The sequence below is a fragment of the Heptranchias perlo genome, chromosome 26 (assembly GCF_035084215.1).
Source record: "Heptranchias perlo isolate sHepPer1 chromosome 26, sHepPer1.hap1, whole genome shotgun sequence".
In the NCBI taxonomy this organism is placed as follows: domain Eukaryota; kingdom Metazoa; phylum Chordata; class Chondrichthyes; order Hexanchiformes; family Hexanchidae; genus Heptranchias; species Heptranchias perlo.
Genome location: NC_090350.1, coordinates 42,990,682 through 43,016,789, shown reverse-complemented (window position 1 = coordinate 43,016,789; position 26,108 = coordinate 42,990,682). Strand labels below are relative to the sequence as shown.

Sequence of the window (26,108 nt, the reverse complement as noted above, 5' to 3'; positions counted from 1 at the left end):
TTTGTGGAGAGCAAAGTGCAACAGATTTGTGAAAACTGAATTTTCTTCATTCTGCATTTCACTGGTTAGGAACGGCATGCTTTAACCTAATGTAGCTTGCACCATTGCAACAGTTGTAGTGTAAATGCAGCCTAAATCAGGACCCAACCTGACTATGGAGCAAAGTAGAGCAAGACTCACTGGAGGAGGACATTTTAGGTCACTTCATAGTTGTGTTGTGGGGGTAGGCTTCTAAGTATCATTTACCCTGCACTCGTTTGACAGACCCTCAAAGCACACAATACAATTAGTTTTGCTGCATTAGAGAAAAAATTCACAGGATGCATTTATACTAAGTTTTAGTGTCAGTGTAATGCTAAATTTGTGTAGTGTAAATGCAGCGCTAGGGCCCAGTCTCTCTCTCTCGAGCGAGATTTCTGTGTGCTTTTTGAGCTTCTTTCTAATTCAGCAAAGTTGTTTGTGTGTATTTTGAGAGTTTTTAAAATAAATGAATGGTAAATGATATCTAAGTACCTCTACACAACATAACTGTAACGTTACCTAAAATGCCATGATCCATACCACGACAAATAACTGGCAACAGTCTTAAATTCTTCACGCACAGCATTGTAAAATCAAATCATTTGAGGTGTTGGGGCTAAGCAGAATCGTGAGGGGTCAGTTCATTATTTTTGTTCACTTGTACCCAGAAGGGCTTAAATCTACTTTTATGTTTTCTTAACTCTATTGAAACATTTGTTTGTGTCAGTGTAGTACAGTTGTTCAGGGAATTTTTAGCCACCTGCAAAGAAGCTCAGATATTTGAATCCAAAGAACTGCTTGCCCTGCTGAACAGTTATCACAGAGCCCTGCGTTGCGATGATAGTGACTAGTCTTGGGATAAATTGACTTCAGACGGAATTTTTTTTTCTTCCACTTCCATAGATTTCTGCAGCTGCAGCGGGAGTTCCTCCTTCAAACCCATCCGCTCACAGTCCATCATCCCCACCGCCCATGTCATGCCTTCCACCTCTGGCAACTCACCATCTAAACTCCATCCAGTGGGTGATGCAGGCTTCAGTTCTGTATCCGTTCAGCCAAGTGGTCCCTCAGATACAAGAGATCAAAGATCGGGAAAGAAATGGTCTTCGTTGTCCAAGCTGAATGGGATAGATGTTTCCAACTTTGAGACCAGGGCCAGCGAAATGGAAGAATCTTCTACCGGTGTTAAACCTTTGCCTGTAGATTCAACAAATCTCTGCAGACCTGCACTGAATGTGCTTGACTACTCCTCGTACCCAAATGTTGAACACCTGAGATTGGAGGAGATGGTGCGAAAATTTGAAGCTCCTAATGTTGAACCAACCTTGAATCAGTCTGCGTTTATGGACACGATCTACGGTGACCCCAGGTACCGATTCCAGGAATGTAGCAAGGGAGAGGCACCTCATGACATCAAGGGTGCTGGAGGCAAGGATAGCTACAGTAGCTACGATATGACTTTTAAATCTTTGCCCGAGAGCAAAGCTGCACCAGCCAGCAGTGGGCTGTTAGGGCAGAGAGCTTGTTTGCGATCTAATGGTGGAGGCTCTGTTCCTGAAGGACTCCATAGTTTACAAGCACAGCAAACTCTTTGGGCTCCAATGTGGCTAAGGGAACGAGTGCATGGAAAATCTTTTGACATTCGATCTAATGATAGAACTTGTGACCTGACCGCATGGCAACAGCAGCAATTGGAGAGTCTTAGGCTACAAGTGGAGCAAATGCAGGTAATGCAGTTACATTCGGTTTGTGTTTGAGCACTTTTTGCCACAAAAGATTAGGAGGGGGAGAAGAGAAGAGGGGAGGCAGCCAAAAGAGGAGGCAGGGCCAGCAATCTCTCACTACTGAAGATGTGAGATGCCAATTCCACCGACTCCTGAACAGTTATCGTGCACAGAGGCTGCAGCAGCTGCCTCCAGGAAAACTATCAAACATCCCCAGTCATTCGCTCATTGGGCTGTAACATCTGTCTACGGTTAGATGGGGAAACTACCTGAATGAGGCAGGTTTCTCCACTGACACCTACCCTATCTCTAATAATTTGTTGGATAGCATCATAAGGAGCAGTCTGAACTTCTGTTTGGGTATTTCCTTTCACAAGTGATGTTTGGTACACCTGCCTGGAGATGCACTACAGTCTTATCGGTGCTGATCCCTGATTGACCAGTTGCAAAGGGCTATTGTCTTTTGAGCAGATGGGTTTCATTCAGGTCAGTTGCATTTTTTTGAGACCTGTGTCTCTCTGGCAACAGTTGCTGAGTCAGATGTGACCTTATTGTTGATGAATGAAGACCCTTGTAGCAATGCTCCGTGCAGCTACACCTGTCTTCAAGTAGGTTTAACCATTCTTTGTCCTCTCTGTTCCCATAGTTTTTGAACCATGGATCCCAGCAGTACCCTACTGCCTATCCCTCTTTTGCACATCAGGAACCTAACAAATGGGACCCACTGATAAAAGCAAATGAGAGCTTGTTGAAAGAGAAGGAGATGGTGATTGAAAGGTATGTGCAGTCCACATTTAGGTTAACTATATTTTTTTAAAATGTGCTCATTGTTGTTAGAGAGGTCAGTGAGAGAGGAACACTCTCACCCATCCAGTATTTGTGCCAAATGCCCTCAGGTCAGGTACAGCAGGTTTAGATGCAGAAAAAAGCTCCTTATACACTGCCCCAACAATGTATCTTACCCCCGATCTGAGCACCGACGTGACCTCCCATTTTCCACACCAGCCGCCTTTGTGATCCTTCTGCGTGAGATTGCCAATTTATGCTGAATTTTGAGCATCTTTTGCGGCGTCAGGAATTGGGTTGCGACTGCCACCAAATTTCACTGGGGATCCTTGCATCTGGCAGAGAGCAGATATACTTTACCAGGCTGACTGGATGTCAGCTCAGGTCTGAAGGTGAAAAAAGAGTGTGCTCATGCACCATGCCGTGTACTTGCAGTATGTCTTCCATTTCCGTGTGTATATTATATGCAGCAAATCGAACGGCCCTGAATAGTAAAGTAGGGAACAAAACTCTTTATTCTAATGCTGTTCTTGAGTTTGTGCCCTTTTTAACCATGTGGGACGGGCAGTATCAATTACATTTTGTCCTTGATTTGTTCCTTTGCTCTGCATTGCAGGCAGAAACAGCAGATCTGTCAGCTGGAGCAGAAGATGAGAGAGAGTGAGTTACAGATGCACAGTGCACTGCTGGGCCATCCTGTTCCACTCAGTGATGTCTGCATACTCCGCCTCCAGGTACTGCTTCTTAAATAGGTCAAGAGCTAAAGTCTGTAACACAGGACACCACAAAGATTGAAAAGAGTAGAAGAGGTACATGGAGGAGTTGTGATTAGGTGATATGTTTGGGTTTTAAAAGCTTGAAAAGTGTAGGAGGAAGGGGAGACTGAAGGTGAGATCCTGGGAAAGAATGCGTTAGAGTAGGAGCTGGTGTGATGTTTTGATTTCAACATTGGAAGAGGAGCATATTTGGAGCTCAGGAGGAATGAGAGGAAAGCTCAGAGGAGTAATGAGTGTAGTTAGTGTTTAAAATAGAGACACGGTTTTGACAGTAAGTGTGCACTCTTGTATTGCATAGAATTTTACAGCGAAGAAGGCGGCCATTCGGCCCATTGTGCCTGTGCGATATATTTCTACAGTATATAGATTTTAGAAATGCAACTGTCTGCTTATAGTGTAATTTCTCCTATAATGCACTTGCATGGTTCTCAAAAGTCTCATTCTTTCAGTCTATTTACATCATGTAGCTCCAGAAAAGTGGAGGGTGGGGGGTGAAGAAAGGAGAAGACAATGAAAGCTTTGTGATGGTGAGGGTTAGGTATGATTGACCCAACCATGGTGTAATGGCGATTTTCAAGGCACCAGCATAGTGGAATGTTTTTACTTTACTGAGTAAATCATCACTGACCTGTATCTGTAAACTTCCAATGAAACTTAGAGGCTAACGTACTTGAGCCTCTCCATTTCCCAAAATGATGTGCTGCAGATGCGAGTGGGATCCCAGTATGTCCAAAAACCATAAATTGGGGATTTGTTTCTGTTTTACAGGAATCTCTACGGGAAAATGCTTTCTTGCGGGCGCAATACGCAGAACGGACAGAAGCTTTGAGTAATGAAAAATCAGAGATGGAGAAAAAACTCGCGGCGGCAGAAGTGGAGACTCGACGCCTGAATGAGAGTCTCCAAGAAAATACACAGAAGCACACGGAAGACATGAAGAGAATGGAAGAAAAGGCAGGTGTTCAGTGTGGGTACACTCGGTGTGGCTTGGGGCCAGAGAGAGCCAGTGAGCCTGGGCAGTCCCGTCCACAAAGCCTGACTTCTCACTTCTGTTTCACTTTTATTGTGAGCCTGGCAGTTTGTAAAAGCCTCATTGATGGATAAATCTTAAATCAGAACATCAAGATCTGTTAGTAACCACAGCATGAGATATATCCAAGTTAACAGGAACGTTTGTTTAAATTTTATCAGTGGCCCATGAAGTTCTTCTGGAGACCCTCCTGGATTGCCTTCTAATGGACGCACTTTGATCAAACCTGTGCAGTAGTTTATTCTGCCACTGGGTGGTGCCAGTATACTTAGTAACCCTGGTGCCCTCAAATGGCAGAACCTCAGTACTGCTCTGGTTTGATAAATCCACAGGCAGGTACAGTACTTGCAATTAATTGCACACGTGTCCATTAGAGATAGCAGTTCCTTTTAAACTAGCTTTAAAGTTGATGGTGTGACAGGCGTACAGGTAACATTTGAATGTGAGGCAGGCCTTCTACATTACTGTGTTTATAAACTTGCTCACTCCTGTTGCCATCACACATTCTGTTACGTTCAGTCAGTCCCTCTCTGATTGGGGTGGCGTGGGGACTGTACTTGGCGGCCCCTCGGGGCGTGGGGCCATGCTCGGTGCCCCCTCGGGGTCTGGCTTGCTGGCAATGGCTTTATTTTTGTGTTCCGTTTCAGCTTAGCCTGCTGACTATTTTAAGAGGTGTTTCTGTTTTATTATATTCCTGGTTTTGTTTTTGCTACCTGACCCTAATAGGAATGGGCTGTTTGTGCTACAGGGGGAAAACTGTTAAATGAATAATGACTTTGAAAAGTAATTTTATTCACTTAACCGTTCTATTCTTTTGTTAATTTTAACTGTTGTATCAAGTTTGGCAAGAAGCTAGCAATGGAATGCAAACTGGATTGCAATCACATTACCAAAAGCTTTCTCTTATTCTCTGTCCTAAATGACTCTTAAAACTGTTCTTCAGAAGTAATTCATTGGGTTATCCAGGAGATATGATCAGCTGCTTTGTTCTAATTATGCCCTACAGTTTTTCAGTATAATCATCCTTATGGGAGGGGGCGCAGAGGGTGGGGGCCGTGCTCGGCACCCTCTCGGGGGTAGTGGGGGGCGTGCTCAACCCAGTTGTTACAAATAACTGAACATGCATTTGCTTTATTACAATATACACAGTACAGCACAACAAATATTTTAAAAAGGCTGTGAGACACCAAACTGTTTAGCAATTTGTTGCTGGTGTAACACTGTGCCACGCAGATCACAAGGTCCTAGGTTTGACCTTTGGTCTGCAGATTTAGCTGGTCTTAACTGGGGCAGCAGTTGGTGTGTTATTGATGGTTGTTTTTTATTCATTCATGGGATGTAGGTGTTGCTGGCGAGGCCGGCATTAATTGCCTATCCCTAATTGCCCTTGAGAAGGTGGTGGTGAATCACTGCCTTGAACTGTTGCAGTCCATGTGGTGCAGGTTCTCCCACAGTGCTGTTAGGTGGGGAGTTTCAGGATTTTGACCCAACAACAATGAAGGAATTGCGATATATTTCCAAGTCGGTGCATCCAGTGTGAGACTTGGAGGGGAACGTGCAGGTGGTGTTCCCATGTGCCTGCTGCCCTTGTCCTTCTAGGTGGTGGGGGTTGTGGGATTGGGAGGTGCTGTCAAAGAAGCCTTGCCAAGTTGCTATGGTGCATCCTGTGGATGGTACACACTCAGCCACTCTGTGCCGGTAGTGGAGGGAGTAAATGTTTAGGGTGGTGGATGGGGTGCCAATCAAGCGGGCTGCTTTATCCTGAATGGTGTTGAGCTTCTTGTGTTGTTGGAGCTGCACTTATCCAGGCAAGTGGAGAGTATTCCATCACACTCCTGACTTGTGTCTCGGAGATGGTGGAAAGGCTTTGGGGAGTCAGGAGGTGAGTCACTCACTGCAGAATACCCAGCCTCTGACCTGCTCTTGTAGCCACAGTATTTATGTGGCTGGTCCAGTTAAGTTTCTGGTCAATGTTGTCCCCCAGGATGTTTATGGTGTCCATCTTCTAGGTGGTGAAGGGGTTTCCTCTCTTGATTGCTGTCCCTAGTCCCCTGCTGGAGCTGTCTATATACAGACTGGGTCGCTCACTGTTCTGGTTTGTGTTGCTGTAGGTCAGAGGCCGCGACAAACACATCAACAACCTGAAACGGAAGTGTCAGAAGGAGGCAGAACAGAACAGAGAGAAGCAGCAGAGGGTTGAAACTCTCGAGCGGTACCTTGCAGACCTGCCCACCTTGGATGACTATCAGAAGCAGAGCCGGCAGGTGAGGCGTGCCCTGGGCTGTTGTTGAAGTGATCTTTCACTCGGGTTGTGGTCTTGCATACTTGGACGGTGGGTACAGAAACGCACAACACACCACAGGTGTGAGGCTTTCAAATCTTCTACCACACCCAAAATACTGCTCTGTAACTGGTATAATGGACAAGATGTCGAACCGGGCCCTATCTGCTTGTTCTGATTGACAGGATAGATCCCATGGCACTATTTGAAGATGAGTGGGGAGTTCTTCAGGTGTCCTGGCCAGCATTGCTCACTCAATCAGCATCACCAAAAGCTTTCTCCTACTCTCCGTCCTAAATGACTGTTAAAATTGCCCTTCTGAAGAAATTAATTGGGACATCCAGGGGATGTGATCAGTTGCTTTATCCTAATTTACGCCTGGCAGTTTTTCAGTATAATTATCCTTTATGGGGATGGGGGCCGTGCTTACCGTGCTCCTGACAACAAGGACAGTACAGTTTCCTATCCTGTATTGTGGCATTAGACTACAGAACTTTAATTTCTGCTCAGAATTGAAGTGTAAAGGGATAGGGTTATGTTCTCTGCTTTGTTTGGATTTAATTTACATTGGTAACCACTGCTTTAATATACAGTGAGCCCAATGACCACAGCACCGTAGAGCCTTTTATAATGTGTACAGTAAAGCTCCCTCGTTCATAACTGATTTGGGAAATTCCCTGCTCTTTGCATGTTTCCCGTAGTCTTGATTCATGTGCATTGTCTTTGTGGTATGGAATATTGTAAGCTTGCGTAACTGAAGCAGGGGAAGATACAGTTCTGTGGGGAGACAGCAGAGCTGGGGGTGGGGGATCAGGGTGCCCTGGCTGGGAGCTGGCTGAGACAGAGAATAAAATGTTGCGTCCTTCTGCCAGTACGGATGTTATGCATCAATGATTCTGTTTGCAGCTGAAGGATGTGGAGCTGCAAGGTGAGCTGCTACAGAGTACAGTGCTGGATCTGGAGACCAAACTTGGGGAAGCTCGAGCACGATGCAGGGAAAAGGATAGCATCCTGGAGAATCAGAAGCAGAAGGAAATGGAATTGATCTCCACAGTTCATGGGTAAAGTGACCTGTTGGCTGGCACTCACATTTACTGTTCTGGCCTGTGGATTATTCTATACCTACAGGAACAGATCTGGGACTAGATACGTGTTATTTGTAAAACTAGTTTACCATCTCCTCCCCCTCGCCCCATCCGTCTGCAGTGGTATAAAACAGGAAACGCTGCCATTATATCATGGGTTGATCAGCAGCTGAGAGATGGGGTGGGATAGCATTTTAGATGGCGCCCCATTCAAGATCTGAACCTAACACTTGTCTCTCTCGGATGCTGAGTGACCTGTGCGTTTCCAGTATTTGCAGTGACTGTTTGTTTATGCAGATGTCTGTGGAATGCTGAGTGCTAAATAAGGAGCAGCGAAGCAGGAGGCTATTCTTGGGAAGATAGGAGAGGGAAAATATTTGAAGTAATTGGGATTTTCTTGAATAAGTTCAGAATTGTGAGCTGTTCATGACCTGCGGTGCGTACACGTGTCTGACTCTGAGGGAACTGAATTTACATTGCAGACGATGCTCACACTTCCATGGCCAGTGACCCTGCCAATGATGCCATCAGCACCCAATGTACCAATAACCTGATTCAAAAGATTGATCGAAACATAGGAGCAGGAATAGGCCATTCAGCCTCTTGAGCCTGTTTCGCCTTTCAATTTGATCATGGCTGATGTAAAAGCAAACAGCTATTAGTTGCTATTCTTTGTAGCCCTTTGATTATTCTGGTGGAGATTCTAAGGTCACCTCGTGTAGGTAAGGTTGTGTGGCTGCTGCACACTGTGAAGGAAGATGTACCCATCTCGAGTGACCACATGCCACTGCTGACCCCTTACCACCCAAAAAGGATCACTGGTACACTTAAATATTCATATCTTGTGCATATTAATGAGGGACATGACTGAAATTCCTGTCATGACTCGTATTCCTTCACAGTTAATGCTATCCTGAAACCGGACAGTGTGATTTCATACAATGCTGCGCTCTCCCCTTCAGCTTGCAGGAGAAAGTTGCAAAGTGTCTGGAGGATGGTGTGAGGTTACCGATCCTGGACGTAGAAAAACTGAAGCGCGAGAGCAACAACCTCAAAGGGGACTACGAGCGAGGCATGAAGGTGAGCACTCACCTTTCAGTACAGGTACCTGTAGACAGGGCAGGTGATTTATCGCTCAGAAACCAGCATTTTACCGCCTGCAGGACTACTTGTGTAAATTTGCTGCACTACACAGAGTAAGTGTAAAGAATCACAGGTTGCCACAGCACACCAAATGGCTTGCCTTATCTAAAGTTCTATAGAAACTGCAAGGTATGGACAATTGCCAGGGCCACAGGTACAAGATTACTCACTACTTCACAGTAGATCTGTGGCCATTTTTATTTAGTGGGGTTTCTGGATTTTTACCGCTGTTTCAGAGATCATATTCTGTCCGCTTTTCCGTGAAAACAGACAACCAGTGGGCTTGTTTATAACGCAGGCAGAAGCTGCTGTTCCCTATAATCAGGGCCAATCAAAGTCCAGTTTTAGTACATGGCATTCTGGATTTTTACTGGTGCTTTGAAGATCACATTCCTCAATTCAAGAAAAGCTAAACGATGACAATTTCTGATGCAAGTGATGCCTTTTTGTACCAGCAAATCTCAAGGTTGGAGAAATGGTCCATCTGTTTGCTGTTTGACATGTCATAACTAAGGGCTCAGATGAGAAACAGGCCACATAATTGGACGTTGTGCGATTGGTAAGAGTTTGTGCCAAGCATTATACAGAGGTGTTCTGCTTTATGTCGGGTTACTGTGAAAGATCGCCAGGGTGCATGTTTGTCAGGGAATCTCCTTCTCTATAGCAGCAGTAATATCCAACACTGTTTTCACCAATGGTGACTGTTTTTAAAGTGGTTGGTGATAGGTAAAGGAGCTCTACAAGACCAATCTCTTTTTGCTAAACTTTTTTTTATTCGTTCAAGGGATGTGGGCGTCGCTGGCGACGCCGGCATTTATTGCCCATCCCTAATTGCCCTTGAGAAGGTGGTGGTGAGCCGCCTTCTTGAACCGCTGCAGTCCGTGTGGTGAAGGTTCTCCCACAGTGCTGTCAGGAAGGGAGTTCCAGGATTTTGACCCAGCGACGATGAAGGAACGGCGATATATTTCCAAGTCGGGATGGTGTGTGACTTGGAGGGGAACATGCAGGTGGTACTGTTCCCATGTGCCTGCTGCTCTTGTTCTTCTAGGTGGTAGAGGTCGCGGGTTTGGGAGGTGCTGTCGAAGAAGCTTTGGCGAGTTGCTGCAATGCATCCTGTGGATGGTACACACTGCAGCCACAGTGTGCCGGTGGTGAAGGGAGTGATTGTTTAGGGTTGTGGATGGGGTGCCAATCAAGCGGGCTGCTTTGTCATTGATGGTATCTAGCTTCTTGAGTGTTGGAGCTGCACTCATCCAGGCAAGTGGAGAGTATTCCATCACACTCCTGACTTGGCCTTGTAGATGGTGGAAAGGCTTTGGGGAGTCAGGAGGTGAGTCACTCGCCGCAGAATACCCAGCCTCTGACCTCTTGTAGCCACAGTATTTATATGGCTGGTCCAGTTTCTGGTCAATGGTGACCCCCAGGATATTGATGGTGGGGGATTTGGTGATGGTAATGCCGTTGAATGTCAAGGGGAGGTGGTTAGACTCTCTCTTGTTGGAGATGGTCATTGCCTGGCACTTGTCTGGCGCGGATGTTACTTGCAATGTATGAGCCCAAGCCTGGATGTTGTCCAGATCTTGCTGCATGCAGGCACGGACTGCTTCATTATTTGAGGGGTTGCGAATGGAACTCAACACTGTGCAATCATCAGCGAACATCCCCATTTCTGACCTTATGATGGAGGGAAGGTCATTGATGAAGCAGCTGAAGATGGTTGGGCCTAGGACACCGCCCTGAAGAACTCCTGCAGCAATGTCCTGGGGCTGAGATGATTGGCCTCCAACAACCACTACCATCTTCCTTTGTGCTAGATATGACTCCAGCCACTGGAGAGTTTTCCCCCTGATTCCCATTGACTTCAATTTTACTAGGGCTGCTTGGTGCCACACTCTGTCAAATGCTGCCTTGATGTCAAGGGCAGTCACTCTCACCTCACCTCTGGAATTCAGCTCTTTTGTCCATGTTTGGACCAAGGCTGTAATGAGGTCTGGAGCCGAGTGGTTCTGGTGGAACCCAAACTGAGCATTGGTGAGCAGGTTGATAGCACTGTGGACGACACCTTCCATCACTTTGCTGATGATTGAGAGTAGACTGATGGGGCGGTAATTGGCCGGATTGGATTTGTCCTGTTTTTTGTGGACAGGACATACCTGGGCAATTTTCCACATTGTCGGGAAGATGCTAGTGTTGTAGCTGTACAGGAACAGTTTGGCTAGAGATGTGGCTAGTTCTGGAGCACAAGTCTTCAGCACTGCTGCCGGGATGTTGTCGGGGCCCATAGCCTTTGCTGTATCCAGTGCACTCAGCCGTTTCTTGATATCGCGTGGAGTGAATCGAATTGACTGAAGACTGGCTTCTGTGACGGTGGGGATATTGGGAGGAGGCCGAGATGGATCATCCACTCGGCACTTCTGGCTGAAGATGGTTGCAAACATTTCAGCCTTGTCTTTTGCACTTACGTGCTGGACTCCACCATCATTGAGGATGGGGATGTTTGCAGAACCTCCTCCTCCCGTTAGTTGTTTAATTGTCCACCACCATTCACGACTGGATGTGGCAGGACTGCAGAGCTTTGATCTGGTCTGTTGGTTGTGGAATCGCTTAGCTCTGTCTATAGCATGTTGCTTCCGCTGTTTAGCATGCATGTAGTCCTGAGTTGTAGCTTCACCAGGTTGGCACCTCATTTTTAGGTGCTGCTCCTGGCATGCTCGTCTGCACTCCTCATTGAACCAGGGTTGATCCCCTGGCTTGTTGGTAAAGTGAGGAATATACCGGGTCATGAGGTTAGATTGTGCTGGAATACAATCTGCTGCTGATGGTCCACAGCGTCTCTCGAATGCTCAGTTTTGAGCTGCTAGATCTGTTCCGAATCTATCCCATTTAGCACGGTGATAGTGCCACACAACACGTTGGAAGGTGTCCTCAGTGCGACGACGGGACTTCATCTCCCCGACGACTGTGCGGTGGTCACTCCTACGAATACTGTCATGGACAGATGCATCTGCGACAGGTAGATTGGTGAGGACGAGGTCAAGTAGGTTTTTCCCTCATGTTGGTTCGCTCACCACCTGCCACAGGCCCAGTCTGGCAGCTATGTCCTTCAGGACTCGGGCAGCGGAGGTGCTACCGAGCCACTCTTGGTCACTCCCTCCTGACTCTATATCACTGTACCGCCACCTCTGGTGGGTCTGTCCTGCCGTTGGACAGGACATACCCAAGGATGGTGATAGAAGTGTCTGGGATGTTGGCTGAAAGGTATGATTCTGTGAGTATGGCTATGTCAGGCTCTTGCTTGACTAGTCTGTGGGACAGCTCTCCCAATTTTGGCACAAGTCCCCAGATGTTTTTGAGGAGGACTGTGCAGGGTTGACTGGGCTTGGTTTGCCTTTGTCGTGTCCGGTGCCTAGTGGTCCGATGCTGTCCGGTTTTATTCTAATGACTTTTTTTAGCGAGATTTTACAACTGAGTGGGTTGCTGGGCCATTTCAGAGGGCAATTAAGAATCAACCACATTGCTGTGGGTCTGGAGTCACATTTCGCCCAGACCGGGTAAGGACGGCAGGTTTCCTTCCCTAAAGAACATTAGTGAACCAGATGGGTTTTTACGACAATCCGGTAGTTTCATGGCCACCATTACTGATACTAGTTTTTTTTTCTTTGTAATTGCAGATTTTTATTTAATTAATTGAATTTAAATTCCCCAGCTGCCGTGGCGGGATTTGAACTCATGACTCCAGATGATTAGTCCAGGCCTCTGGATTACTAGTCCAGTAACATAACCACTATGCTACTGTACCCTATAAATTGACCCAGTAAGTGTTGGACAGTCTTGCTGGAACGTACTTTACCTGCTGATTTTTCTCTGATGACCTTTAACAATATTGAGTAGCCTTGGCATCTGTTCCTGTCGCAGTGTTTTACTACAGGATTGGCTAGCGTGTAAATACATACGCAACAGCCCCAGTTTTATATTTGGCTGGAACAGTAGTTTCAACAAGTAAGGGTTCTTTGTGAATTTTGCCTGCCTTGGGAAATACTAATTTAGTTTACTCAGTTGAAATTCAGGAATTCTCATGCCCTTTCATTATTCTCTGTGGTGCCTTTCTTCTTTGTATTTATGTCTGATCCCTGAAGTATGGGTTTGTGTATATTCTATCTGCAGCCATTGGTATTAGAGTCTGACTAGATTTGCTGACTGTTTTAAATGGATTTACTATCATGGAATGGGTTACAAGATCTTTACTACACAGATCCAGTCTGAATGGAAATGAGAACTTTCTCCACACCAGCCTTGCAATGTCATTTGGCCATGCAGGAAATTTAAACATCCAAAAGGGATGTTTGCTGTCTTGTCTAGAGTTATAGAATTTTACAGCACAGGAGGCTAATCAGTTCATCCAGCTTCCTGAAGGAGCTATCTACTTGGTTCCATTCCCCTCCTCTTTCCCCACACACTTAATGTTTTCTGTTTCAAATATTTATCCACTTGCCTTTTAAAAGCTATTATGGATTCTGCTTTCCATGTCCTAACAGCCCTGTGTGAAATAAATATTTCTGCTAACCTCTCTGTTTTGTGCTGGTAATAAATTTATGCTACCTAGTTACTGACTCACTGACCCAGTGGATTTAGTTTATTAATACCCCCTCATCATTTTGAACACTTCTGTCAGATCTCCTCTTGAAATTTAGAATCATAGAAGTTTACAACATGGAAACAGGCCCTTCGGCCCAACATGTCCATGTCGCCCAGTTTATACCACTAAGCTAGTCCCAATTGCCTGCACTTGGCCCATATCCCTCTATACCCATGTAACTGTCCAAATGCTTTTTAAAAGACAAAATTGTACCCGCCTCTACTACTGCCTCTGGCAGCTCGTTCCAGACACTCACCACCCTTTGAGTGAAAAAATTGCCCCTCTGGACCCTTTTGTATCTCTCCCCTCTCTCCTTAAATCTATGCCCCCTCGTTATAGACTCCCCTACCTTTGGGAAAAGATTTTGACTATCTACCTCATCTATGCCCCTCATTATTTTATAGACTTCTATAAGATCACCCCTAAACCTCCTACTCTCCAGGGAAAAAAGTCTCAGTCTATCCAACCTCTCCCTATAAGTCAAACCATCAAGTCCCGGTAGCATCCTAGTAAATCTTTTCTGCACTCTTTCTAGTTTAATAATATCCTTTCTATAATAGGGTGACCAGCTCTTTGGAATCTCCTTTGCCTTATCTGCCAAAGCAATCTCATGTCCCCTTTTTGTCCTCCTGATTTCTCTTTCTTCAAAGAAGAGCCCAGTTTCTCTAGTCTTGTAACTTGAGCCTCATCTCTGGAATAATATTAGTAACACTCTTCAGTGCCATCGCCAGGGCCTTGTCATTGTTCCTAAAGTAAGGCACTGAAAATTGGACACAATATTCTAACTGCGGTCTAACCAGTGATTTGTTAGGTTTAGCATTACCTCTGTGCTTCTGTACTCCATGCCCCACTTATAAAATCTAGGAACCCAGATACTTTTTTTTATAGATTTATCGACTTGCACTCACTCTCTTTTTAAGATTTGTGTATCTGAACCCATAAGTCTCTGCTCATGTATTCCTTTTAAAGTTTCACCATTTTGGTGCATGTTTCCTCATTTCTCCTCAATGTATTGCCTCACATTTGTCAGCATTGAACTTCATCTGACATCTTTCTGCCCAGCTTACTAACTGGTCTATGTTATCCAAGTCACTTACATCCTTTCTCGTAGTTAACCAAACTCCCTATTTTTGCATCATTGCACAGTTTTGATACTGTGCTCCTATGTGTTTGGTTGTAAAGATTTTGGCCATTAAAAAGTGTATTTTGATGGCCGCTGGCCATTCAGATTGTGATGGGGGATGCAATGTCCAATTCTAAAATTCCAACTATGTAATCCGACACAATTTCCATCCTCCCTGCATTGATTTTCTGCACAGCCTCCTGCTCTTAACTCTTTTTTTTGCCAGGACCTCAAAACACTGGAGTCCTTTGCTCTCTGTTGTGATTTTCATGCTGCCACCAGATATTTCTCTTGTGCTTGGTGCCAAAATGACAGCGCGCGCACGCGCACACACACACACCAGCCTTCTTTTCACCAAGCTGTCAGATAATTGAAGAATATTCACCATCAGACTAACTAGCTAGAAACTGCAAATCAGCTTTACTAAATCAGCAAGAAATGAAAACTGATTAAGACTGCAGAAAGTTTAAAAAACTTGCAAAAATAAGACGACCAACCACTTTGCTAACACAGGAGGTCCTAATAATTCTGAACCTGGGCCAGCACCCATAACAGGAATCACGGGATTTACTGAACCACCAGGAGTGTTTGTGTGCACGCCTCTAAACGGGATGTAGTGCTGTCGGGCAGGAAGAGCTAAACATCTGCAGGCTCGACTGAGCTTTATTCCTGTCCCCTTTAAAGTTCAAACTGGCAAAGTAAATCAGAACAGTACATGTCCCAATTAAATAAAACTGTAATCTATTGAATTTAAAATGGAGACTGTGCAGTGGACTCCCACCCGTGGTTGTCAGCAACCCTCGATGTTTGACAGTGCAGGTTCTCCCCCTTGTCTATCCATGGTCTTTCATATCCTCTCATTAATTAGCATATTGGAGAACAAAAGGAATTCAAAATTGCTGTATTTACATAGCAATGAGCCACTGCAGGTGCTGCTTCAGTTCAAACAATTCATATATTCCAATCAGCAACAACTTTTATTGATAAAACATCTTTAACATTAAAAAACACACCCCAAGGCACTTTACAGTAGAGATAGGAGAACAGACACTGAACCATGAAGAGAGAGACTAGGAAAGCGAACAAAAAGCTTGATGGAAAAGATCGGAATTGAGTAGATTTTAGAGATGAGGATAACGGTGGGGCTTGGGAGGGAGTTTGAGAGTGTCGGGCTGAGGCAGATGAAGGGTCTGCCTCCCATGGTTAAATGAAAGTTGGGGTGGGGGAAATGGACAGAGGGCCAGAGTTTCACATAGAAATAGTTACACCAGGGAAATAGGCCATTTGGCCAGTCCTCATCGGCGTTTACCATCCACACGAACAACCAGACCTAATCACATTTCCCTGTCCCCAAATCCCTTCAACCATTTTTCCTTCATCCGTCTATCCAATCTAACCTTGAATGTTGACGTACTATTTGTATCAGCCACTTGCCCTGAATGTGAAATCTACAGCCTTACAACCGACTGTGTGAAGAAGTCTCTGCTGCTCTCTGTCCTAAATCTCTTCCATTTAATCTTGAATATATGGCCACTCATTCTTGACACCTCAACTACTGGACACAGTCTGTTTCTATCTACCCTGTCCCATCCTTTCATCATTTCAAGCACTTCTATCGCATCGCCTTATAATCTGCATTGCTATAACAAAATAGACCAATTTTTCAAGTATTTCTTTATATTTGTATTTCTTCATATCAGGCAGCACCCTAGTGAATCTATGATGTACCCTGTCAAACAGCTCAATATCCTTTCTATAGTGGAGTCCTATAATTCTCGCAGTACTCTACCTGAGGTCGTGGGGCCGTGTACCCGTCCCCCCTGCGGCGGGGGAGGGCCGTGTACCCGTCCCCCCTGCGGCGGGGGAGGGCCGTGTCTTGATATATTAACGACTTGGGTGTGCAGGGCATAATTTCAAAATTTGCAGATGGCACAGAACTTGGAAGTGGAGTGGGGAGGATAGTGATAGACTTCAAGAAGACATGGACATAGGCTGGTGGCCTGGGTGGACACGAGGCAGATGAAAATTGACACAGAAAAATGTGAGATGATGCGTTTCGGTAGGAAAAACGAGGAGAGGCAATATAAACTAAAGGGCACAATTCTAAAAGGGGTAAAGGAACAGAGATGTGGAGGTATATGTACACAAATCGTTGAAGGTGGCAGAGCAGGTTGAGAAAGCTGTTTTACAAAAGCATACAGGATCCTGGGCTTTATAAATAGAGGCAGAGAGTATAAAAGTAAGGAATTATGAACCTTTTATAAAACACTGGTTCAGCCACAACTAATGTGACCAGTTCTGGGCACCACACTTTAGGAAGGATGTGAAGGCCTCAGAGAGGATGCAGAAGAGATTTACGAGAATGATTCCAGGGATGAGGGACTTCAGTTACGTGGATAGACTGGAGAAGCTGGGGTTGTTCTCCTTGGAACAGAGACGGTTGCGAGGCGGCTTGATAGAGGTATTCAAAATCATGAAAGGTCTAGACAGAGTAGATAGAGAGAAACTGTTCGCAATGGCGGCAGGGTCAAAAACCAGAGGGCGTAGATTTACGGTGATTGGCAAAAGAACCAAAGGTGACATGAAGAAAAACTTCTTTACACAGAGTGGTTAGGATCTGGAATGCACTGCCCGAGGAGGTGGTGGAGGCAGATTCAATCATGGCCTTCAAAAGGGAACTGGATAAGTACTTGAAAGGAAAAAAATTGCAGGGCTACGGGGATAGGGCGGGGGAGTGGGACTAGCTGGATTTCTCTTGCATAGAGCCGGCGCAGACTCAATGGGCCGAATGGCCGCCTTTTGTGCTGTAATTGTTCTATAATTTGTTTCCCCCGCTGTGAGGGAGGAGGGCCGTGTACGCGCTTCCCCCGCTGTGAGGGAGGAGGGCCGTGTACGCGCTTCCCCCGCTGTGAGGGAGGAGGGCCGTGTACGCGCTTCCCCCGCTGTGAGGGAGGAGGGCCGTGTACGCGCTTCCCCCGCTGTGAGGGAGGAGGGCCGTGTACGCGCTTCCCCCGCTGTGAGGGAGGAGGGCCGTGTACGCGCTTCCCCCGCTGTGAGGGAGGAGGGCCGTGTACGCGCTTCCCCCGCTGTGAGGGAGGAGGGCCGTGTACGCGCTTCCCCCGCTGTGAGGGAGGAGGGCCGTGTACGCGCTTCCCCCGCTGTGAGGGAGGAGGGCCGTGTACGCGCTTCCCCCGCTGTGAGGGAGGAGGGCCGTGTACGCGCTTCCCCCGCTGTGAGGGAGGAGGGCCGTGTACGCGCTTCCCCCGCTGTGAGGGAGGAGGGCCGTGTACGCGCTTCCCCCGCTGTGAGGGAGGAGGGCCGTGTACGCGCTTCCCCCGCTGTGAGGGAGGAGGGCCGATCTAGTTTCTGTGTGTAAATACCAGATGTCTTGTCTCCACTGTGTGTGTCCTGCCTTTCTGCATATAATTCAGAGGAGAATTCAATATTCTGCAGCCAAGAGCTAGAGTCCCAAAGGCTGTGTTGCCTACCCAATTCCAGGGTTAAGGACATCGCCTCAGGGCTGCAGAGGAACTTGAGTGGGAGGGGGAGGATCCAGTTGTCGTGGTCCATGTAGGTACCAACGACATAGGTAGGACTAAGAAAGAGGTTCTGCTGAGGGAGTTTGAGCAGCTCGGGACTAAATTAAAAAGCAGAACCACAAAGGTAATAATCTCTGGATTATTACCTGAGCCACGAGCAAATTGGCACAGGGTAAATCAGATCAGAGAGATGAATGCGTGGCTCAAAGATTGGCGTGGGAGAAGTGGGTTTCGATTCATGGGGCACTGGGACCAGTACTGGGGAAAGAGAGAGTTCCGTTGGGACAGGCTTCACCTGAACCATGCTGGGACCAGTGTTCTGGCAAACCAAATAACTAGGGTGGTAGAGAAGGCTTTAAACTAAATAGGGGGGGGGGGGCGGGGGGAGGGTTCAGATGGGGCGAAGTTTAGATTGATCGAGAAAAGACAAGGAAATAGTACAGGAAAGTGATTGGGGTAATAATAAACAGTGGTCAGGAAGGGACAGAGTGTACAAACATAACAGTGCACTAGTAAATGGGGCTGGGGTAGGAAAGATTGGTTAAAAAGACAAAATTAAAGGTTCTTTATCTGAATACGCGTAACATTCGTAATAAGATAGATGAATTGTCGGCACAAATAGAAACAAATGGGTATGATCTCGTGGCCATTACAGAGACGTGGTTGGGAGCTAAATGTTCAGAGTTATTTAACATTTCGGAAGGATAGGGAAAAAAGGTAAAGGTGGTGAGGTAGCTCTGTTAATAAAGGATGAAATTGGTATAATAGTGAGAAATTATCTTGGCTCAGAAGATCAAGATGTCGAATCAATTTGGGTGGAGGTAAGAAATAGCGAGGGAAAGAAATCACTGGTGGGAGTAGTATATAGGCCCCCTAACAGTAGCTACGCTGTAGGGAAAAATATAAATCAGGAGATAAAGGGGGCTTGTAAAAAAGGTAATGCAATAATCATGGGCGATTTTAACTTTCACATAGATTGGTCAAATTAAATTGGCAAAAATAGCCCTGAGGAGGAGTTCATAGAGTGTATTAGGGACTGTTTCTTAGACCAATACGTCGGGGAACCAACCAGGGAACAGGCCATTTTTGATCTGGTAATGAAACAGGATTAATTAATGAATTCAAAGTAAAGGATCCCTTGGGAAGCAGTGATCATAACATGATCGAATTTCACATCCAGTTTGAGAGCGAGGATCTTGGGTCTGAAACTACTGCATTAAACTTAAATAAGGGCAATTACAATGGAATGAGGGCAGAATTGGCTGAAGTGGACTGGGTAAACAGATTAGATGGTATGATGCTGGATAAGCAGTGGCAAACATTTAAAAAGATATTCTATGACTCGCAACAAAGATATATCCCTGTGAGGAGGAAAGACTCCACAAAAAGGGTGAACCAACCATGGCTAACTAAGTAAGTCAAGGATGGTATCAGGTTAAAAGAAAAAGCATACAATGTGGTAAAGATTACTGGTAAGCCCGAAGATTGGGAAAACTTTAAAAACCAGCAAAGGAGCTCTAAAAGAATAATAGGGAGAAAATAAATTGGGAGTAAACTAGCAAGAAATATAAAAACTGAAAGTAAAAGCTTCTACAAGTATAAGAAGAGGAAGAGGGTAGCTAAAGTAAACATTGCTCCCTTAGAAGATGAGACTGGGGAAATAATAATGGAAAACAAGGAAATGGCAGAGGAATTGAACAGATATTTTGTATCTGCCTTCACAGCAGAATATACGAATAACATACCAATAATAGGAGAAAATCAAGGGGCAAAGAGGAGGGAGGAACTAAAAACTATCACTAGAGAAAAAATACTAGGTAAACTAACGTGTCTAAAGGCTGACAAGTCCCCTGGACCTGATGGCTTGCATCCGAGGGCCTTAAAGGAAGTGGCTACAGAGATAGTGGATGCATTGGTTGTAATCTTCCAGAAGTCACTCGATTCTGGAAAGGTCCCAGCGGATTGAAAAACCGCAAACGTAACACCCCTATTCAAGAAGGTAACTATAGACCAGTTAGCCTAACATCTGTCATTGGGAAAATGCAAGAATCCATTATTAAGGAAGTAGTAGCAGGGCATTTGGAAACTCATAATTCAATCAAGGAGAGTCAACATGGTTTTATGAAGGGGAAATCTAGTCTTGACATTTATTAGAGTTCTTTGAGGAAGTAACAGGCAGGGTGGATAAAGCGGAACCAATGGATGCAGTATATTTGGATTTCCAAAAGGCCAATTCATTAAGGTGCCACATAAAAGATTACTGCACAAGATAAGAGCTCATGGTGTTGGGGGTAATATACTGGCATGGATAGAGGATTGGCTAACTAACAGAAAACAAAGAGTCGGGATAAAAGGGTCATTTTCAAAATGGCAATCTGTAACTAGTGGGGTGCCGCAGGGCTCAGTGCTGGGGCCTCAACTATTTACAATATATATCAATGACTTGGATGAAGGAACAGTGTGTATTGTGGCCAAATTTGCTGATGATACAAAGATAGGTGGAAAAGCAAATTGTGATGGGGACACAAAGTGTCTGCAAAGGGATATTGACAGGTTAAGCGAATGGGCAAAAATTTGGCAGATGGAATATAATGTGGGAAAATGTGAAGTCATCCACTTTGAGAGGAAAAATAAAAAAGCAAAATATTATTTGAATGGAGAAATACTACAAAATGCTGCAGTACAGAGGGACCTGGGTGTCCTCGTACATGAAACCCAAAAAGTCAACACACAGACGCAGCAGGTAATCCGGAAGGCAAATAGAATATTGGCCTTTATTTCTAGGGGGTTGGAGTATAAAAGCAGGGTTGTCACCCTACAACTGTACATGGTGCTGGTGAGACCACACCTGGAGTACTGCGTACAGTTCTGGTGCCCTTATTTAAGGAAGGACATACTTGCATTGGAGGCAGTTCAGAGAAGGTTCACTCGGTAGATTCCGGGTATGGAAGGGTTGTCTTATGAGGAAAGATTGAACAGGTTGGGTCTGTACTCATTGTTCAATAGTTTAGAAGAATGAGAGGAGATCTTATTGAAACATACAAGATTCTGAGGGGACTCGATAGGGTAGATGCTGAGAGGATGTTACCCCTCATGGGGGAATCTAAAACTAGGGGGAATAGTCTCAGAATAAGGGGTCGCCCGTTTAAGACGGAAATGAGGAGGAATTTCTTCTCCCAGAGGGTCGTGAATCTTTGGAATTCTTTACCCCAAAAAGCTGTGGAGGCTGAGTCACTGAATACATTCAAGGCTGAGTTAGACAAATTTTTGATCAGCGAGAGTCAAAGGATGTGGGGAAAGGGCGGGAAAGTGAAGTTGAGGTAAAAATCAGATCAGCCATGATCTCATTAAATGGCGGAGCGGGCTCGAAGGGCCAAATGGCTTACTCCTGCTCCTATCTCATGATCTGATATTCCAGTGTTTGTAATAGAAGTGCAATTGTGCTGCGTAAAGTGATTTGAAGGCCCGTTTCAGATACTGCTTCTAATTCTTTATATGTTTACTTACTAGATTATAGATAAACAACAGAAGAAAATGGAGCAGCTCACCTCACAAATACTGGTAAAGAGACTTCAAAAACACACACACCCACTTGTGTAAATCACCTGCGCGAATACAAAGTAAATAAGTCCTCTCACCTCTTGGAGCTGGGTTGAATTCCAGCTGAGTATGGTGAGGTGAAAGTCTCGAATCTCTGGCATTGAATGGCTTGTGTGGTAAACCTGGCCATTCTCGGCCTGATTCCCGGTGGGGGTCGGGGCTATGGCACGAAATTATCTTCAGCTTGGCGGTGGCAATCTCTCTTAGGCCATTAGGATGGTGGGAGCTTAAGGTATATTAGACTAACTCTAGAAGGAAGGTTACTCTGCATCCTGTCATGCTCAATAACACTAGCGGGAACTTTTATTTTTTATAAAAGGCAAATAAATTAAAATTGAGCCCAAAAGCACCTGATTATTGCAGGACTGACTGTTTTGTTGGGTGTCTTGTATCTGCTTAGAGATGCAGTTTACTTTCTCTCAGGTAACAATTTTTATTAAAAGTATCCTTAAAAGTTCAGGTTTGTATTTGAGGTGTTGCAGTTGTGTTTATTCCTGCTGTTTAGCACAGACACTAATCAGCGTTCCAGCCCTTCTAGGGGAAGATTCAAGGGGTGCAGAGTAAACATGTTCCCACAAAGAAAAAGAGTGGGACTGCCAAATCTAGAAACCCCTGGATGTCAAGGAGCATACAGGGTAAGATAAGGCAGAAAAGGAAAGCTTATGTCAGACACCGAGAACTCAATACTACAGAAAGCTTAGAGGAGTATAAAAAGTGCAGGGGTGAAATTAAAAAGGAAATTAGGAAAGCAAAGAGGGCATGAAAAAATATCGGCAAGTAAAATCAAGGAAAACCCAAACATGTTTTATAAATACATTAAGAGCAAGAAGATACCAAAGGAAAGAGTAGGGCCTATTAGAGACCAAAAAGGTAACCTTTGTGTGGAGGCGGAAGATGTTGGTCTGGTTACATAAGAACATAAGAAATAGGAGCAGGAGTAGGCCAATCGGCCCCTCGAGCCTGCTTCGCCATTCAATAAGATCATGGCTGATCTGATCCTAACTTCAAATCTAAATTCATGTCCAATTTCCTGCCCACTCCCTGTAACCCCTAATTCCCTTTACTTCTAGGAAACTGTCGATTTCTGTTTTAAATTTATTTAATGATGTAGCTTCCTGGGGCAGCAAATTCCACAGACCTACCACCCTCTGAGTGAAGAAGTTTCTCCTCATCTCAGTTTTGAAAGAGCAGCCCCTTATTCTAAGATTATGCCCCCTCGTTCTAGTTTCACCCATCCTTGGGAACATCCTTACCCCATCCACCCGATCAAGCCCCTTCACAATCTTATATGTTTCAATAAGATCGCCTCTCATTCTTCTGAACTCCAATGAGTAGAGTCCCAATCTACTCAATCTCTCCTCGTATGTCTGCCCCCTCATCCCCGGGATTAACCGAGTGAACCTTCTTTGTACTGCCTCGAGAGCAAGTATGTCTTTTCTTAAGTATGGACACCAAAACTGTATGCAGTATTCCATGTGCGGTCTCACCAATACCTTATATAACTGCAGCAATACCTCCCTGTTTTTATATTCTATCCCCCGAGTAATAAAAGCCAACATTCCGTTGGCCTTCTTGATCACCTGCATACTAACTTTTTGATTTTCTTGCACTAGGACCCCCAGATCCCTTTGTACAGCAGTACTTTCCAGTTTCTCGCCAGGTTCTTAACGAATACTTTGCATCTATTCTCACAAAAGAGAGGGACGATGCAGACATTGTAGATAAGGAGGAATGTGAAATATTGGCTCGGATAAACTTGCTCAGAGAGGAAGTATTAAGGGGATTACCATCTTTGAAAGTAGATAAATCACCAGGGCCGATGAAATGTATCCCAAGCTATTAAAAGAAGCAAGGGAGGAAATAGCGGAGGCTCTGACCATCATTTTCCAATCCTCCCTAGATACAGGCGTGGTGCCGGATGATTGGAGGACTGCTAGCGTTGTACCATTGTTTAAAAAGGGAGCGAGGGATAGACCGAGTAATTACAGGCCAGTCAGTCTAACCTCGGTAGTGGGCAAATTATTGGAATCAATTCTGAGGGACAGGATAAACTGTAACTTAGAAAGGCACGGAGTAATCAAGGACAGTCAGCATGGATTTGTTAAGGGAAGGTCGTGTCTGATTAACTTGATTGAATTTTTTGAGGAGGTAACCAGGAGGGTCGATGAGAGTAATGCATTTGATGTAGTCCACATGGATATTAGCAATGCTTTTGACAAGGTCCCACATGGCAGACTGGTCAAAAAAAGTACAAGCCCATGGGATCCAAGGGAGAGTGGCAAGTTGGATCCAAAATTGGCTCAGTGGCAGGAAGCAAAGGGTAATGGTCGACGGGTGTGTTTGTGACTGGAAGGCTGTTTCCAGTGGGGTTCTGCAGAGCTCAATACTCGGTCCCTTGCTTTTTGTGATATATATTAATGATTTGGAATTAAATGTGGGGGATGTGATTAAGAAGTTTGCAGATGATACAAAAATTGTCCGTGTGGTTGTTAGTGAGGAGGAAAGCTGTAGACTGCAGGAAGATATCAATGGACTGGTCAGGTGGGCAGAAAAGTGGCAAATGGAATTCAATCCAGAAAAGCGTGAGATAATGCATTTGGGGAAAGCAAACAAGGCAAGGGAATACGCAATAAATGGAAGGGTACTGAGAGGTGTAGAGGAAGTGAGGGACCTTGGAGTGCATGTTCACAGATCCCTGAAGGTAGCAGGACAGGTAGATAAGGTGGTTAAGAAGACATATGGAATACTTTCCTTTATTAGCTGAGGCATAGAATATAAGAGCAGGGAGGTTATGCTGGAACTGGTTAAGCCACAGCTTGAGTACTGTGTACAGTTCTGGTCACCACATTACAGGAAGGATGTGATTGCACTAGAGAGGACACAGAGGAGATTTACAAGGATGTTGGAGAATTTTAGGTATGAGGAAAGATTGGATAGGCCGGGGTTGTTCTCTTTGGAACAGAGTAGGCTGAGGGGTGATTTAATTGAGGTGTACAAAATTATGAGGGGCCCAGATAGTGTGGATAGGAAGGACCTATTTCCCTTAGCAGAGAGGTCGATAACCAGGAGGCATTGGTTTAAAGTGATTGGTAGAAGGATTAGAGGGGAACTGAGGAAAAACTTTTTCACCCAGAGGGTGATGGGAGTCTGGAACTCACTGCCTGAGAGGGTGGTAGAGGCAGAAACCCTCAACTCATTTTTAAAAAGTACCTCAATGTGTACCTGAAGTGCCGTGACCTACAGGGCCATGGACCAAGTGCTGGAAAGTGGGATTAGGCTGGGTGGCTCATTTTCGGCTGGCATGGACACGATGGGCCGAATGGCCTCCTTCTGTGCCATAAATTTGCTATGCTATGACCTCTTCTGTCAAAAGTGTTTGTGTGGCTGTCTGGTGAGGTCAAGATTGGGCTTGGCTGTGATGTCACCACAGCAGAATAGCCTGTCAACACTAGCTATCTAAATTGATGCTGCCATGAAGGTCTGTTGGCTACCATGGAACAGTTCCCCAGTCAGTCAGTGCTTCAAGGAGAAGAGAGAACATGTGGGGTGATGGTGGAGTCCATTAAAATATTTTAATTTCTATCTCCCTCTATCCTGATCTGTAGGTCCTGGAGGAGCGTGTGGCACAGGAAGAAGGGACAAGTCAGGGTCTTCGAGAGGAGCTGTCTGGGAAGGAGAACGGATCACAGTTACTGAGGAAGGCCATGAAAGAGGTGAGAACTCAAGGAGCTAATAGCTGCTTTCAGATCCCGCAAGACAGACCAGTGCTGCCAGTTCCCAAAGTGTGGCTCTTTCGCTGCTGAAGACAAAAACTGCCACAACTCTCTCAAACAGATCTGTTGGAAGGACCCATTTTTAGAGGGTCTTCTAAGCCATTGGTCTTAGCAAGTCTGAAGAGTTTACATTTGGCTTGTGGCTCTCCATACAAAAGCCATGCATTGGGAACCAGTAGCACTAACACAGATCCCACGCAGTGTAAAAGCACCTATTGAGTATTGATTAGGGAAGAGAACCCAAGTGTTAGGGAACATTGAATGATGACCTCTCACACATGCAAAAGGTTACACAGCCCCAATCAATATGATTCTGCTAAATGTCATTGTATGTGGTCAGATGGCTCGGTCCTGGCTGTCAGTGGGAGGGGGAGCAGTTCCAGCATGTGATTCCTCTGTGACCATTCTGATATTACATGATCCATCATTGTGGCTCTGGAACTGGATATGAAAGATTTAGTAACACAGGTGAGTGTTTCATCTGCCCAGAGAGGGGAAGGGGAAGAAGCTGTCAGCCTCAGATTCATGCCACCTGTTAGACATTCATCAGTGTGCCTTGCTGCTGCCTGCAGACTCTGCACCCTGGGCCAG

General features: G+C 45.3%; 1 protein-coding gene across 1 annotated transcript in view; it reads left to right on the top strand.

Annotated features, from left to right (window-relative positions):
- Positions 1-26,108, top strand: part of cep85 (centrosomal protein 85) — a 77,384-nt gene that overhangs the window by 40,874 nt on the left and 10,402 nt on the right. Inside the window, exons 4-12 of the mRNA XM_068006915.1 lie at positions 925-1,748; positions 2,392-2,522; positions 3,148-3,265; positions 4,076-4,261; positions 6,449-6,601; positions 7,525-7,679; positions 8,666-8,783; positions 21,655-21,705; positions 25,350-25,457. Of these exons, the coding sequence (XP_067863016.1) occupies positions 925-1,748; positions 2,392-2,522; positions 3,148-3,265; positions 4,076-4,261; positions 6,449-6,601; positions 7,525-7,679; positions 8,666-8,783; positions 21,655-21,705; positions 25,350-25,457 (1,844 nt within the window). The remainder of the gene's footprint in view (positions 1-924; positions 1,749-2,391; positions 2,523-3,147; positions 3,266-4,075; positions 4,262-6,448; positions 6,602-7,524; positions 7,680-8,665; positions 8,784-21,654; positions 21,706-25,349; positions 25,458-26,108) is intronic.